We start from the raw sequence: 15,637 nt of genomic DNA, 5'->3' as shown, positions 1-15,637 counted from the left end.
TGAGCATCAGTCTGGGCGAACTTTGAGATCAGCAAATTAGAACTTACTAAAAATGGACACATGAAAGAACCATGATACATCTAGGGGAAGAGGATTGTGTTTTTGCTATTGCAGCACCAAAATTATGAAACTTTTTGCCAAAACATATACAAGACTCAGCTACTCCCTGCTCAAAAAAACAGCATACTAGCAAGACCAGCATTGTGTTTTGGAGCTAGTTTGCTAGTGAACACCAGCTAAACCAGCATCAAACCAGCATAGACCAGCATAATTCCCATGCTGGTCCATGCTGGTTTGATGCTGTTTTTTTTTCAGCAGGGCTGTACAAGTTTTTAAAACAGAATTGAAAACACATTTGTGTTATATAAATAAAGTTGCCATTGCCACTAGTGTTGTGTTGTTAGTAACTTAAAGGAATATTCAATTTTCTGAAAAGAAAAATCCAGATAATTTACTCACCACCATGTCATCCAAAATGTTTCTTTGTTCAGTCGAGAAGAAATTATGTTTTTTCAGGAAAACATTGCAGGATTTTTCTCATTTAAATGGACTTTAATAGACACCAACAATTAACACTTAACTCAACAAGTAACAGTTTTTTTCAACTGAGTTTCAAAGGACTATAAACAATTCCAAACGAGGCATAAGTGTCTTATCTAGCAAAACGATTGTCATTTTTGACAAGAAAAAGAACAAATATACACTTTTAAAGCACAACTTCTCGTCTAGATCTGGTCGTGATGAGTCAGGTGACCCCACGCAATACGTCATGACGTCAAGAGGTCCCAGAAGACGAACGCGAAACTCCGCCCCAGTATTTACAAGTGTGTTGAAAGAGGACCGTTCCTACGTTGTTGTATGTCAACTGATACTAATTAATGTCTTTGTGTCAGTTTATTGTTTACAATAATCCGCAAATGTGCGTTTTATATATGTAACACGTGACCTCCCTAAGTCACTACGCATTTACGTTAGGTCGCGCTGGACCGGACCTAGACGAAAAGTTTTTTTATTTTTCTTGTCAAAAATGACAATCGTTTTGCTAGATAAGACACTTATGCCTCGTTTGGGATTGTTTATAGTCCTTTGAAACACAGTTGAAAAAAACTGTTACGTGTTGAGTTAAGTTTTAATTGTTGGTGTCTATTAAAGTCCATTAAAATGAGAAAAATCCTGCAATGTGTTCCTAAAAAAACATAATTTCTTCTCGACTGAAAAAGAAAGACATCAACATTTTGGATGAAAGAAAATGGAATATTCCTTTAAGTATGCTAGGATACCATGTTTTAACTGTCAAAAAAAATGGTCCATTGCTGTCACTGGGGCGGTATAGCGTTTTAAAACATAATTAGTACCTCAGATGTACTGTACATATTGGTACCAAAGTGTGCAAAGAGTGCATAGCACCTCAGGGGTAGGCTACAAATTGTATCAAATGTATACAGTACCTGAATGGTAACGGTTACCTTTTAAAAGTGTACTGCCCAAGTGACGCTTGAGATCATTTTTGATATTTTTATATTCTGATATGTAACCTAGTTTTAGGTTTTATTTGTAGTAAAACCATGGCAACTTCAAATGACCCATGGTTTTACTACAGTAAATTCCGTAGTTTAGCTTATCAAAGGAGGCTCTGCGCATTTACATACAAGAAACACTGGGCTTGTACCTGATGAAGGCATGTTTGTGCTAACAGAAATTGAATGTGAGGGAACACAGCATCAGTGTTTCTGCAGAGAGGTCTGTGTGATAGATTCAGATCGATAAACACTTGAGACAATCACGCTGTGTCAAATCTATACTGAGAACAGAAAAGAGCATAAATCTAATAGTGTGTGTCTGTGCATGTAGTCTGTTGTTAAAACCAGTGAACCATCCTGTGAGACATGCAGGTATAGAGGGCAAACAGATCAACTGGGTTTGCTATAAGGATATAGGAGAAGTCTAGTGATTAACATTGCGCTTCACTTAAAATATCATACCATTGTGCACCTGAGTAATAGTAAAATGATGATTCATTAAATCATGTGACCCTGTTTAAAACCCAGTCGTTTTTTTAGATTTTTAGATTTACTATGTAGATATACATAAAATCATTCTACATAATGTAAAGAACATTCTGTGAAAATATAGTCTTGATATCTTTAATATTGACTGAGCAAGGTCATTGATTGTCAAAGATTGAAATCAATGTGAAATCACTTTGAAATGAAACTTTGATGCTCCTAATCTCAGAATTAGATTTTGAGATTTTAGCCTGGAGTAGCTTGAGTCACATATTTTCCGGTATGTAAAAATGGGTCTATCACTTGCAAGATGATTTCATGGAAAGTCGTGTTATAGTCATGCAAAATTTGATCAATTTATTTGTGTCCATGGTGCGAATTTCAGCTTGTTTACGTGCCTTGAGCACAAATGTATTTTTCGTGCCACTCGCACAAATTTCTATAAATAGTTTTTCGTGTCTGTGGCACGACTTTCTTTTTCGTGTCATTTTATGTATTGTTTTCTCCTTTTATGTTGTTGCTATTTTTAAATCATTGTCGCTTGGGGATGGGGTTAAATTTGGGGTTTGTGTTAGGATGTACTTTTATGTATTGGTTTCTACATGTTTTCTTCCGTTTTTAACAATATTCTCGCCTGGAGTTGGGATTAGAGTTGGGGTTTGGGTTAGGATGTCTAAAAATGTAACAGAAAGTGATTCTAACCCCAGCGCCAAGCGATAATGGTAAGAAAATAGGAAAAAACAATGGGAAAACAATACATAAAATAAAATGAAAAAGAAGCCGTGCAACGCACACGAAAAATTATATATAGAAACTCGTGCAAGACGATTGTGCTCAGGATCAGCCGATCACTTTACATATATTATGCTTTTTTGCATCAGTCCAAATTTGTTTATTATTTTATGTATTTGGTATAATACACTGTGTTCGCATGGTTTATGTTAACAAAAACACATTATTTTCCACATACCGTACATTTTTGTAGCTCCAGATTTTCTGAAACGCACGTTTTTGTACAAAACTGTCCCTGATTGGCCAGCTAATCTGTACGTTGTGATTGGCCTGAATACCTCTGACGTCAGCCGGAAATGTGACGCTCCTTACCATGTTTGAAAGATTCGGTCACAATGCAATGCTAACATGAGTTAACTAACAGGATTTGAGTACAAGCGGGAGGAATTATGATAATGTCGGTCTTGTCTACATCACAAATCCCAGGAAGTAAACTGTTGCCTATAATCCGTGTGTTTGTTGTAGTTCAAGAAAAGAGATTTACGTTGGAGACGATAACTCACGTCATCGTTTACTTTGGGGTTTGTACCTTTTGCATATCGTTAACATGTACTAACACACACTTACACACCAAAGGAAATGTAAAAACATAAATCGGGCAATTGGTGCTCTTTAACTAAAAAAGCATGCAGAACACCCTAATTACTTCACATTTCGCATCGAACCAGATTTTTAATTCAAATATTTATCAAAATGTAGTAATACTTTTACTGTATACTGTATGTGCTCTTGGATAGCACAGTGGTTGAGCATTGTGTTAGCAGTGCAAAAGGTCATGGGTTTAATACCGAGGGAACGAATACTTATAAAAAATGTATACCTTGAATGCACCTTGTAAAGCGCTTTGGATTTAAGCGTCTGCCGAATTTAAATGTAATGTGACTGGAACAAAATTGCAATCACCATTGTAAGTGGAAAGCAGACAGCCCTATTTTAAAGACAAAACTGTTTAGCATGCTGGATCAAATTTAGTCGTTTTATTGCAATACGAGAAAAGAACATTACCTGTTACTTTGGTGACCTTTTAAAAACTAATGACTTTGGCCTCGAGACTTGAGTGGTCTTATCCTTAACAGCAAATCTATGTGATCTCTCTGCTTGTATGTAATTATCACTATAAATGAGCAAGCATAGGCACACATATGGTTACTATTTCTGTTTGCTTATCTAAGTTAGATACTTTGCTCCATAATTCAAACTGCTTGAAGAAAAATTATTTTTGGTTATTAAGATGTTTTATTAAAGTATAAATTCCCTCATATTTTTACTGTCTGCTGAATAAAATTATTAGCTCTGGCTGTTTAGGTCTATACACCCTTTAAATAAGTTTCTGTGGACATCGTTTAGTGTTTGAATTATCGTTAACTTTAAAGAAACCACGTCTGTGAAGATCTGAGAATGTTTTGATTATATTTTAAATAGACTCGGCTTACACCCTTGGGTTTACTTTAAAGTCTCATATACTCTAAGCGCATGTACCTAGAAGGAGGTTTCCCAGAACAATTTCGCCTACATGGAAAAACTAATTTCTCCAAATCTTCTGGGGGAAAAACAGTTATATGTTACTCCTAAGGACATGCTCCATAGGTGCATCTGATGTTGTTACAGTGAATATGTGCCTAAAGCCCTATAAGAGGCTGTTTATCTCCCTAAGTCTTAGCGCATGAATTCTGTATTGGTCCCGGTAGTCCTTCAGTTTGAGAACCCCGGCTTTGTTTGCTATTGCTTCAGCAGTCTGAGAATTGGGGAATTAGGGGATTGGAGAAGGAGAGGAGAAGGAGCTGTGAAATAGAGTGATCTAAAAATGGCCCGGATGTGGCGAGGAGATTTACTTGCAGAGCCAATATGTTCCTTCCGTGCAGATATGAGGGAAAATCTCCCTTCCTTCCAATGCTCGGGCTTTCATGTAGCTCCATGCAGTTCACATTTACTGGTTTATCGTAGTAATGGTCTTTTTTTAAGAGCATTGAGATGCAATGCAGTATTTGGCTTTGATCATACAAGCAATTTACAATTGGCAAATTCACATTATGTTCTTCTTTACAACTCAATTTAATGTATTCAAGCCAAGTTAATTGATATTGCACTAAAAACCACTGCAAGGTTTAGCTCTTTCAGGGGCTACTGTAGATCTTATTTGCATACATCCTCAGGAGTTATAACCAATCATGACCTCACTTCTGCAAGAGCCATACGGTGCATTTTCACCCAATAATAGTCGAAATCATCCAAGCTGGTCTTTGAAGCTAGCACCACATGTCCTTTAAACATTTCATAAGATTTTTGCCATACATCCCCTATCAATAACCCTTAGCGTTCACATGGGAACAGTGATTTAGTTCAAAGGCATGATATAAAAACACGTCTGTGCTCTCCCTAATGGTGGCTTCTCATTGTGATGCCAGTTCTTATCAGTGCGCCTCCAATTGTCCTGAAAATATCAGCTGGCACGGAGATGTGTGGGTGCAAGACAGAGTATATAATTGAGTTAACACACAATGTCACTGTATTCCTCTGTGATCATCCTTTGTATGTGGACAAATGATAACCATTTTCTATGTAATTAATAAATGGACTTTAGTAGTTGCTGTATTACTAACCACATCAAGACACATGACCCTTCTAAAATTGCCCCCGCTTATATCCCAATGTCCTTTGAAGACACAACAAAGCTCTTTGTTTTTGCCCAGAATTAGATGATGAGAGCTGACAGTTGCGTCTTATGGCTTGGTTTCCATGGAAACCAGGTTACATTTGAAGACATTTGAACGGAGAGCCCCCGGGCCCCGGTTGGCGCTCTGACTCGGTTTCAAAACAAGTCTTAATTGAATTTGTGGGCCTCTTGATATTACTCATGTGCTCCAGCCATGGCCCAACCCCGTTGAACCCTGTGCCTGAGGAGGGGAGGGGAAATTATCAACCCCCCCCCCCCCCTTCATGTGCTATCTCATAGGACAGAATGTTCTCCTCTCTGCTCCTGCAGCACTTGGCTGGAAAATTTCACTATATAAGCGCCAAAAGAGGCTTATAAGTTGGATACAGGTGTGAAATGAATTCGGCAAAATTAATTTATTATGCATGCAAAGGCTGAAACAACATTTATTTATTTATTTTGATGATTGCTTTAAAAATGTCACACCGTTGGTAGTTTGAAATAAATAGCTATGCAGAGTAAATAACAACATAGCCATAAACTATTAACATTTCGACTCGCTTTTTAAACAAGATGTGATGTCATCCAGTGTGTGCGCAGACTTGATTTTTAGTCATTAAATCAACATTTGACATCATATATTAAGTCTTGTTTTCATAAAAATGTGAGGTGAGATTATGCTTGAAACAAGAATTAGTATTGGTCAGTGGGGTAAGATTAATAAACTTAATTCAAGTTTCAATTTAATAAATTTTTTTAATGAACTTCAAAGTTTAATTCCCTTACCCACTGGCATTTTTTCTTTTTTTAAGCATAAACTTTTTAGAAAACAAGACCTAATACTCCTAAAAGTCATTTTGCTTTAAAAAGGCACCTATTGTCCGATTCACGTTTTTACATTTTCTTTGGTGTGTAAGTGTGTATTACCAGTGTTGGGGAAAAGTTACTTTTAAAAGTAATGCATCACAATATTAAGTTACTCCCCAAAAAAGTAACTAATTGCGTTACTTTTTTAAAGTTCTTTTCATGGAAAGTAATGCTTACGTTACTTTTGCGTTACTTTTGAGTTACTTTTTCTTACTTGGCTAAGGCTTGATCTCTTTCAGGCCTTGCTGGTGTTTTTTATGATCGCAAAAATGTCAAGCTCTGGCCTGCGATCTCCGTTTCTGACTTAAACTGTTCCCGCTCAGGCGCACAGAGTGCGTAATTCTATGTTAATATGTTCAGTGTAATTCAAGACATTTTTTTATTTTTAAATTGAATTAATTAAACTGAAAAGTAACTCGCATTACTTTTTTTTAAAAAGTAATTAAAATATTAATGTACATTTATAAAGTAATGCGTTACTTTACTCGTTACTTCAGAAAAGTAATATTATTACATAATGTGCGTTACTTGTAATGCGTTACCCCAACACTGTGTATACGTACATGTCAAAGATATGCAAAAGGTACATACCTCAAAGTAAACGATGACACGACACGAGTTATCACCTCCAACGTAAATCTCTTTTCTTGGACTACAACAAACACACGGATTGTAGGCTACAGTTTACTATCGGGGATTGGTGATGTAGTAAAGACCGACATTTTCATAATTAACTCCTGTTAGCATTGCATTGTGAGTGAATCTTTCAAACATGGTAAGAAGCGTTGACGTCAGAGGTATTCAGGCCAATCACAACGTAAAGATTAGCTGGCCAATCAGGGACAAAGCGCTTTTCACATCTATGAGTTTTGTACAAAATCAGTGCGTTTTAGGAAGACATATATCTGGAGCTACAAAAATGCACGATATGTGGAAAATAATGTGTTTTTTGAGCCATAAACCACGCGAACACATTGTATTATACCAAATACACAAACTGTTTTAGCAATGAAAATGTGCACTTTAGTATTTTTGTGTTGTTTTCTAGTACAAACATGTACAAATTCTAAGTAAAATTCCAACACAATCACATTACATGCATGATGTTGTGGTTAGGGCTGGACTTTCATTTTTTTTCATTTTATATATAATAATCATACATATTTGTACGATTTGCTTCAATAGCCAATTCGTACAATATGTTCAAATTCCCATGATTTCAGCTGAAAAAAATCATCTTTTTTGCGGTGTACAATTTAGCATCTAAATTTGTATGGAAATTGAACTTGTGCCCTAGGAAAAGCTTCTGTTGATTGACTGATTGCATTTGTGAACCATTATGTGTACGGCTCATTAAGTGAGTGTTATAAGCAGCACTCTGCTGAATATCAAGCTGGTTTGCAACCAGGTCTATGGGGAGTCACAGTGTCACGCAGTTTAAATTAATTACCCGTATATAACTGAGTGCAGGACAACCTCTGTGTTCATGCTGCTTCACTGGTTCGCGTCTTATTGCTCCTGTCTATACGCTGATTACATACAAATCATAATTTGTGTCCAGTTTGCATACTGTGTCCATACCATAAACATTTGCATTGGGCTATGGCCACATTCCAGATTCCGGTATCAGTTTTGGCGCTGTAAATATGCTACTACCGGTAATTTTTGACATGCAGTAATAAATCACAAATACATTGTTTAATCCCTTAATGAATCTGCCATATCTGCTTGACATTATCAGCACTGTCCAGCTGCGAGTGCTAACCAATCTTAATAAAGATCAAAAGTCAACACACAAATCGTTTCAGATGACAAAACACAAGCTGTGGCAGGGTGTGGATGTGAAAATCCTGTGCACACATAAATCCCTGGACCTAGAAATTTCATACCCAACCAGGATAAACCCTAAGCCTTTTAAATGGCCACTTTAAAGAAAGCAGTTTACAGAATTCAGAGCCTTTGACAGCTTATTCACATAAAAATAAAAACAGTCACTGTAAAAAATGATATCAAATCAAAATATATTTTTATGTTAACTAAACAATTTCATCTTGTTTTTATAACGTTGTAATATTAACTTATCACAATTCAAAACTTAAAATAGTAGGTTGAATTGACTTGGATAACCAAGTTGTTATTACTTCATGCTGCTACTTTTTAAAATGCAAATACACTGTGAAGAATTCTGTGTTGCAACAATGCATTCACACGGGGCGTACCCATTAACGCTTTCCATTCACTTTTAATGGGTGACGTCATGCATTGCCAAAATGAATTGTGGATCCGTCAGTTGCTCGCGGTAGAAGTTGAACATTTCTCAACTTTTCAAGCGACAACGCATGCATCAGCCAATCAGATCACCTTATGCAAATAACCTAGCCAGCCAAATACGTTTATGGAAGACAGGAGCATGTGTTGCGGCCACTGTGGTTGGTTAAGGTGATATTGGAGTAAAAAAATGTAAAGTTTAGTTTCCTGTGCTCATGTGAAACTTTCATGTGCTCACGCGAAACCTTTATGTGCACACATGATACTTTCACGTGAACACGCGATAGTTTCACGTGAACACGCGATAGTTTCACGTGACGCGCAATAGTTTCACGTGCGCACGCGAAAATAAATGCGGTAGTTTCACGTGCGCACGCTAAACTAACCTTTATTTAAGTTTTTCTCCATGTCCCCTTAAGGGCTACGTGGAGTTCAAATAAAGTTGAATTAGCTTAATTTATTTTATACAACTTTATTTTTATAATTTATAGCAACTCCTTTCTAGTCAAATTAATTGTAATTTCAAGTTGATTTAACTTAAAAATTTAAGTGCAACAAAGAATTTTTACAGTGTACTTTACTGATGATTCTGATACTCATTTCTGAAAGTATTGTACTGTAGTACCAAACTTACTTTTCCATCTGGCTTTGTCATAAACCAGTCATAAATTAAATCATTTAAAATACACAAGACATGTTTGGCTATGAACAGCTATAACTATAAATGTGTCCATCTTTGTATTTATCATTCCTGTTCCTTCTGGAATTTAACTATGAATACCATCTTTACATAATGTTGTGCGCTTAAAACAGTCAATTAATAATAAATGCTTTAAGGAATGAGGAGCTGTATGAAGAACAAAAGCCCCAAAAGACTCTAAATTAAATTCGGCCCCAAGCTATGTGAACTGTTAGTAGAGATTTATATTTCGTTTGAGCAAGGACACATTGTACACTTCTCTGGGAGCCCAAGGAGATCACAGCATGCATTATTTCCAATAAATCAAACCAGTCAAAGCTGTGGGTGGAGAGGATTTGTACAACCGCTTGAAAAATAATACAATCAGTATTTTTTTTAATGTGAGATGAGAATAAAAGTGAATATTGCCGGCTCAATATTACTGCACCTATAGAACCTATATTTCTATAGAGCTTCCACAAAATATGGCGCATCTCTCACCGCCCTACCCTTTAATTTTAAATTAATGTTTACACGGTGCTTGTCAGCAGTCTGCGAGCTTCTCCAATCCATTCGCTCTATTACAAGCAAACTCTCTGTAATCGTGAAGAAATGAGATTGAGCTTCCCTTCCGCCTACATGCATAAGAGTCATTCATGGATGGAAAACTTCTCAGTGAGAGCCCTTGATAAGACTACGGCGTCATCCGCTAGCATTGTTCTGTTGGAAAGAGATTATAGCCCATAGTGACACAATATCCACCATAACTTTAATTACTTTTTCGTCATTTCTGCACTCTGTGATTGTGAGTATGTGTGGGCATGATGTTATTTTATGGTTTTGCATATTTAGGCCCACAAGTGGTCTCTGATTTATACAGTATTGCTGTAAAACAACTTTAAAGTCATATAAATGAGATACTGTTAATGCAGGGAGACTGGGGCTAGTTGTCACGAGTGAACATAATTCACATTAGGGTACTTTTTAATGTCAGTTCGATGTACTTAAATATTTTGAAGAAATATAGCAGTGTAGTTTTATTATGTTAATTTCATTTGCTAATCGCTAGAAGGAATAATATCAATATACTCATTAATAATTTCTTAAATTAAATGTATTATATTAAATCTGTGTCAACCTTACCAAAATTTCCTTAATTATTACCAGTAACAAACTATAAACGTTGGATTTTAAATTTTTGTGCAGTTTCTAATGAATTTTCAACTCAAATAAAATCCTCATAAATTTAGATTTTTTAAATATTTATTTTTATATATTAATATTATTTATATATAATTTATTTAATATTGTTTAATACAAAATTGTTTAAAGATACTTTAATGCAATTACAGTAATTAAATGACTTTAAAAAAAGCTATTTAGTTACAGTAGTTAATTAATTAGTAATGTATCACACCCAACACTGTACTAAAACACACATTGAGTTTTGTCTCAGATACTTCCTCTTGTGACAACTAGCCCCGGTCTCACCTATACATAGAGATCGTTACTCATTTGACCCTTTTTGTACTTAATGCACTTTCCCTTCTGTCTGTCTCACTGTTGTGGCCATCTGTTTGTCCATATCGTGTGGCCCATTACTTCCGGCTGGCTTTAGACATCACTGTTGGCGTTCCCATTGGCGTGATAATAGCGTGTGGCTTGGCACTGCTGTTGCTTACCACATTTGTCTCCTGGAAGCTTTGCTGGGTTCCTTGGAGGAACAAAACGCTCTCATCGAGTTCAGCAGCCCTCGCCCCCGAAGACTGCCCTTCGCTTCAGCTACCATCTCTTTCGCAGAGTCCTCAGCCGTCCGAGGTCGCCATGGCGACTGAGAAGGAAAAATATCCTTTGGCATCAATGGGCTTCCTGGAGGCAGCTGTTAAAATAAGCCAAACATCTCCAGACATCCCTGCTGAGGTGCAGCGCTCCATGAGGGAGCACTTTTTGAGGCGTACGCAGCGCATGCAAAGACAGACCACCGAACCGGCGTCATCCACCAGGTAACAGGTCCAAAACAGCATCCAGGAATGCACATCATAAAGCTCATACACAAACATGTAGTTTTTATAAATATTCAAGTAGGTCCCTTATGCTTGCATGAGCATCCTGTGCCTGCAGTCATTTACAGTGGAGTCCAAAAGTCGGAGACAAACATGTTAAAAACAGAATATGAATTCATGTCAGAATTTTTCTCATTCACCATGGATTTGTATCTTTTAAATGATCTGGCATGGACTGTAAATTTGTAATCCTAATAATCCATGTTATTCCCAGCACAACCATCTCGCGCCTTCAATGAGATTTTGTGTTTAGTTTAAACTTAAACAACACATTTAAAATATGGACTTACACATTTACAGCACATTTATGCATTAAGCAGACGTTTTTATCCAAAGCAATATATGGTATCAGTAACATGCAGAAGTCTATACACCTGAAGGCATGCAGACCGAGCCAAACATCTCTGAATACATCCATACACACATACACACAGTCATAACTCATTTAAAGTCGTACCCGGATTCCCGCATAATTGGATCTGTGTGCTTTCTCCTATAAGCATTGTGGACGTGACAGAACAGTGATTCTTCCATTAAGAAAGGTCTCTAAAGACATAATTAATCATATCTAACTCATCCTAAGTCTCTCAGGAACATTACAAAACAACAAGAGAAGCTGCATTTTCAAGTTATATTGCTGATGATGCATACATTTCAGAAGGCTGTGAAGTCTTTCATCTAAGTCTACTTTGTTTTTGTACGCCTTAGATTATTTCTGTGTCACTTCGGGGTGTTTGTTTAATGTTTAACTGTTTAAAATAGTCCCTGGATGCAACTAAAGTGTCACGCATGCTGATTAATTTCAGCACACTTCATTATGGCAAGGTACTCCAATTATATATTTGTCATGTCATATTCGCCTATTAGGGAGTCCTGTCTAATTTAGTTTCAGTGTTTGCCTGCTCTTGGAGGCCTTTTCACAGATTTCAAGTTATTAACATTTCACCTTAGCTTAGCTCAGCTGGGAAATGGTGCTTTTATTAATATTAAGTAAAGTGTGGTTGAATTAATTCATTAAATTCATTCAAACCCATTCATTGTAGTACTGGAGCTACCTTAGAGGATAAAAATTACATAACAAATTATACATTACTCAACTCCTTTATTGTTACTCTTTCTCTTCTTTACCTTATGTCATCAGACACAGTTCATTCAAACGTCACCTGCCCCGTCAGATGCAGGTAAGCAGTCTGGACCTCGGGGACGACTACGAAGTGGACGAACAACCAACCAGCATAGGTCGCATCAATCCCGAACTCTACAAGCAGATCGGCACAAAGAACGAAGACTCCAGCAACGGTGAAAGTGGCAAAAACTGTGGGAAGATTAATTTTTCACTCCGGTACGACTACGAGAATGAGATGTTACTTGTTAAGATACTCAAGGCTTTTGATCTACCAGCCAAGGATCTTTGTGGCAGCTCTGACCCTTACGTAAAGATCTACCTGCTGCCAGACAGGAAACAGAAATTCCAGACTCGGGTGCATCGTAAAACGCTCAACCCCACATTCGATGAATCCTTCCAGTTTCCTGTTACCTACGATGAGCTGGCTGTCAGGAAACTCCATCTGAGTGTTTTTGACTTTGACCGATTTTCACGGCACGATATGATCGGAGAGGTCATACTGGACAATCTGTTTGAAGTGTCTGATCTCTCAAGAGAGACGTCCATCTGGAAAGACATTCAGTATGCTACCTCTGTAAGAATACTCTGCTTTCTTTACTGTGAAGTATACTTGTGGTATAATAGTTATGGGAAAGGGGTGATAAGCATTGTGCATCAGCAACATCTCTGACACATCACTTAAGGTTGGTTAGTAAGATAAAGGGTGATTTAATGAAACCCCAGCAAGTACTCCTGATTTTGGATTGGTCAGACAGTTTGTGTTTGGTGGAGATAAGGAAATCCATTGAATTATATCATAAACAACACAGCCATTAGCTTTATAGTGCCTGCTGAGCTACATGAATTCCTTGTTGGGTTATCAACATAGTCTGTGTAAATGCCATCCCAATTTTCACTCTTTCTGGGTTATACACCTGCGTCTAAGCAAAATGAATGAGTGTTCAGGGATCTAGTCTCATTAACACAGAGATAAGTTGGTAATTCACACATGAGGTTGACAGACACAGGCACGTTTGTTTAATGGTTGAAGTAATTGCGTTTTTTTGTGATGGGTACTAATAAGAGTTGGTGTCAATCAAAACGTGCCTCAAGACCGCAATATTAATCGACGCGCTTAACCTCCAAAATAGGTATTGAGGTCATCGGAGGTTAGTTGACGACTGCACTTCTTTCTAAAGCTAACCTCGCAGGAGCAATTCAATAAACCTGTGCTTATTGCTCTCATGGCAGGGAGCCGGCTGGACATTTGAACAAAAGCACTAAATTTATCTCACTTATCATCTGCTCACAACTATTAAAATTAGTTTAATGCCGGAAGACACATTCCAGAGAATATTAACGAACAGAGAAAGACATTAAAAATCAATTAGCCACTAAATCAGACAAACATTTGGGCTGTTCAGAGAATATATTTTTTTACAGCACATTGGACAATACAGTCGAATTAGTCCCAGTACAGGTATAGATACACTTTTCGTTCCATTGCCTTCTATTCATAACCAAGCGAATGTGTCAGACTGGAAGCGCAGGCTTGTATGAAGATATTTCGCTGCGTACCAAAGTTCAAGTCTGGTGAACTCTGTCTTGCTAATTTGTATCAGATGAAGAGATGTGACCAGTAGAAAATCGGTATGTCACGGCTTGACCTTTCTTTTCTTAAAAGCAAAGACGAATAGGAGTGACCACACACTTATCTCACAAAAAGTCTTATTTTTCAACCTTGATTGCTTGACTGTAATTATTTAAAGGAAAACGCCACAATTTTTCAATATTTTACTATGTTCTTACCTCAACTTAGGCTGCGTCCGAAACCGCATACTACACAGTAGGTACTGAATGAGATGAAGTACCTACTTACTTACCGTTAAAACAGTAGGTACTGTATAGAATGAATCCCGGTAGTATGAATAACGTTCGGACGTACTACATCCACTATGTTGCTACATCACGTGACATACGTCGTCATCACGTCATGTCATTCCAGCCGAATTCAGCCTACGCATTGTCTTCTTCGTTGGATAACTCCTCTCCCGGGGCATCATGGGATAGTGAAGTGTCCATCGTATGCACACTGCAAAATCTAACCGGAAGCAGTAAGTCATCCGGGTCCTTTTTGCATACTGTTTTTCGAATAATATGTATTCGAACATACTACTCGCCTCGCCTACTGCTTTTCACTTACTATATAGTATGGAAGTAGGCGGTTTCGGACGCAGCATTAGACAAATTTATACATACCTTCAATGTGTGCACTTAGTCTTTGTACAGCGCCTCATAAATGTGTTAGCATTTAACCCAGCCCAATTCATTCCTTAGGATCCAAACAGTGATGAATTTAGAAGCCACCAAACCCTTCCAGGTTTTCCTGATTTTAAAGACTGACATGAGTAGTCACACTCGGGAAAACATGGAAGTTTTTGGTGACTTTTAAATTCATCCCTGTTTGGATCCTAAGGAATGAATGGGGCTAGGCCAAATGCTAACACATTTGCGAGGCGCTGTACAAAGATTGAGTGCGCGCATTGAAAAAAGATAGGGATGTATTCATTTGTCTGAGTTGAGGTAAGAACATGGTATAATATAAAAAACGGTGGTGTTTTCCTTTAATTATTATTTATTAACAAAATTTTCCTTGTCATAAATTAATTAGATTGTAAAATTTGGTATAATTCAATAACAAACACTCCAAAAGATGCTGGGTTATTTTCAACCCAGCGTTGTGTCGAAAAGTAACACTGAGGAAATGTTTATATATGACCTAACAATTAGTTAAAGCAACCCAACATTTTGGACTGAAACAACCAGGATAGGTTAAATTATTTTTTAGAAGGCATTCGTTCAGTATCCATGAAGTTCACATGTTTTTACAAATACTTTATTGTGACTTGTTTACAGTTGTTTTACAGCCAAGTCTGGAATTGTGCCCATCCATCAATCTGCTTTAAAAAGTCTCTTATGTGTAATACTGAACAGCAACCTGCAAATAATCACCTTAGAGGGCTAGAGAGACATTAAGCCACAAAAACTAGAGTCATGGGATATGTCCATCAGACCGAGGCTTACTGAGCTCATTTAAAGTGATTCATATTTACACCACAACTAATACTGTTGAGAGGATAAATTCCAGCACCATGAGAACTTTTTCTCAAAGTTGGCAGTCTTGAAGTATACAACTGTCACTGT

The 15,637-nt window shown here is 37.2% G+C and overlaps 1 protein-coding gene across 1 annotated transcript in view; it reads left to right on the top strand.

Moving 5' to 3' along the window:
* syt6a (synaptotagmin VIa) overlaps window positions 1–15,637 on the top strand; it is a 57,640-nt gene that overhangs the window by 33,182 nt on the left and 8,821 nt on the right. Inside the window, exons 2-3 of the mRNA XM_055188838.2 lie at window positions 10,884–11,268; window positions 12,470–13,028. Coding sequence (XP_055044813.2) covers window positions 10,884–11,268; window positions 12,470–13,028 — 944 coding nt within the window. The remainder of the gene's footprint in view (window positions 1–10,883; window positions 11,269–12,469; window positions 13,029–15,637) is intronic.

The sequence above is a fragment of the Misgurnus anguillicaudatus genome, chromosome 13 (assembly GCF_027580225.2).
Source record: "Misgurnus anguillicaudatus chromosome 13, ASM2758022v2, whole genome shotgun sequence".
NCBI classification, from domain to species: domain Eukaryota; kingdom Metazoa; phylum Chordata; class Actinopteri; order Cypriniformes; family Cobitidae; genus Misgurnus; species Misgurnus anguillicaudatus.
Note: the sequence above shows the minus strand (reverse complement) of the source record. Positions and strands in the feature narration are given on the sequence as shown.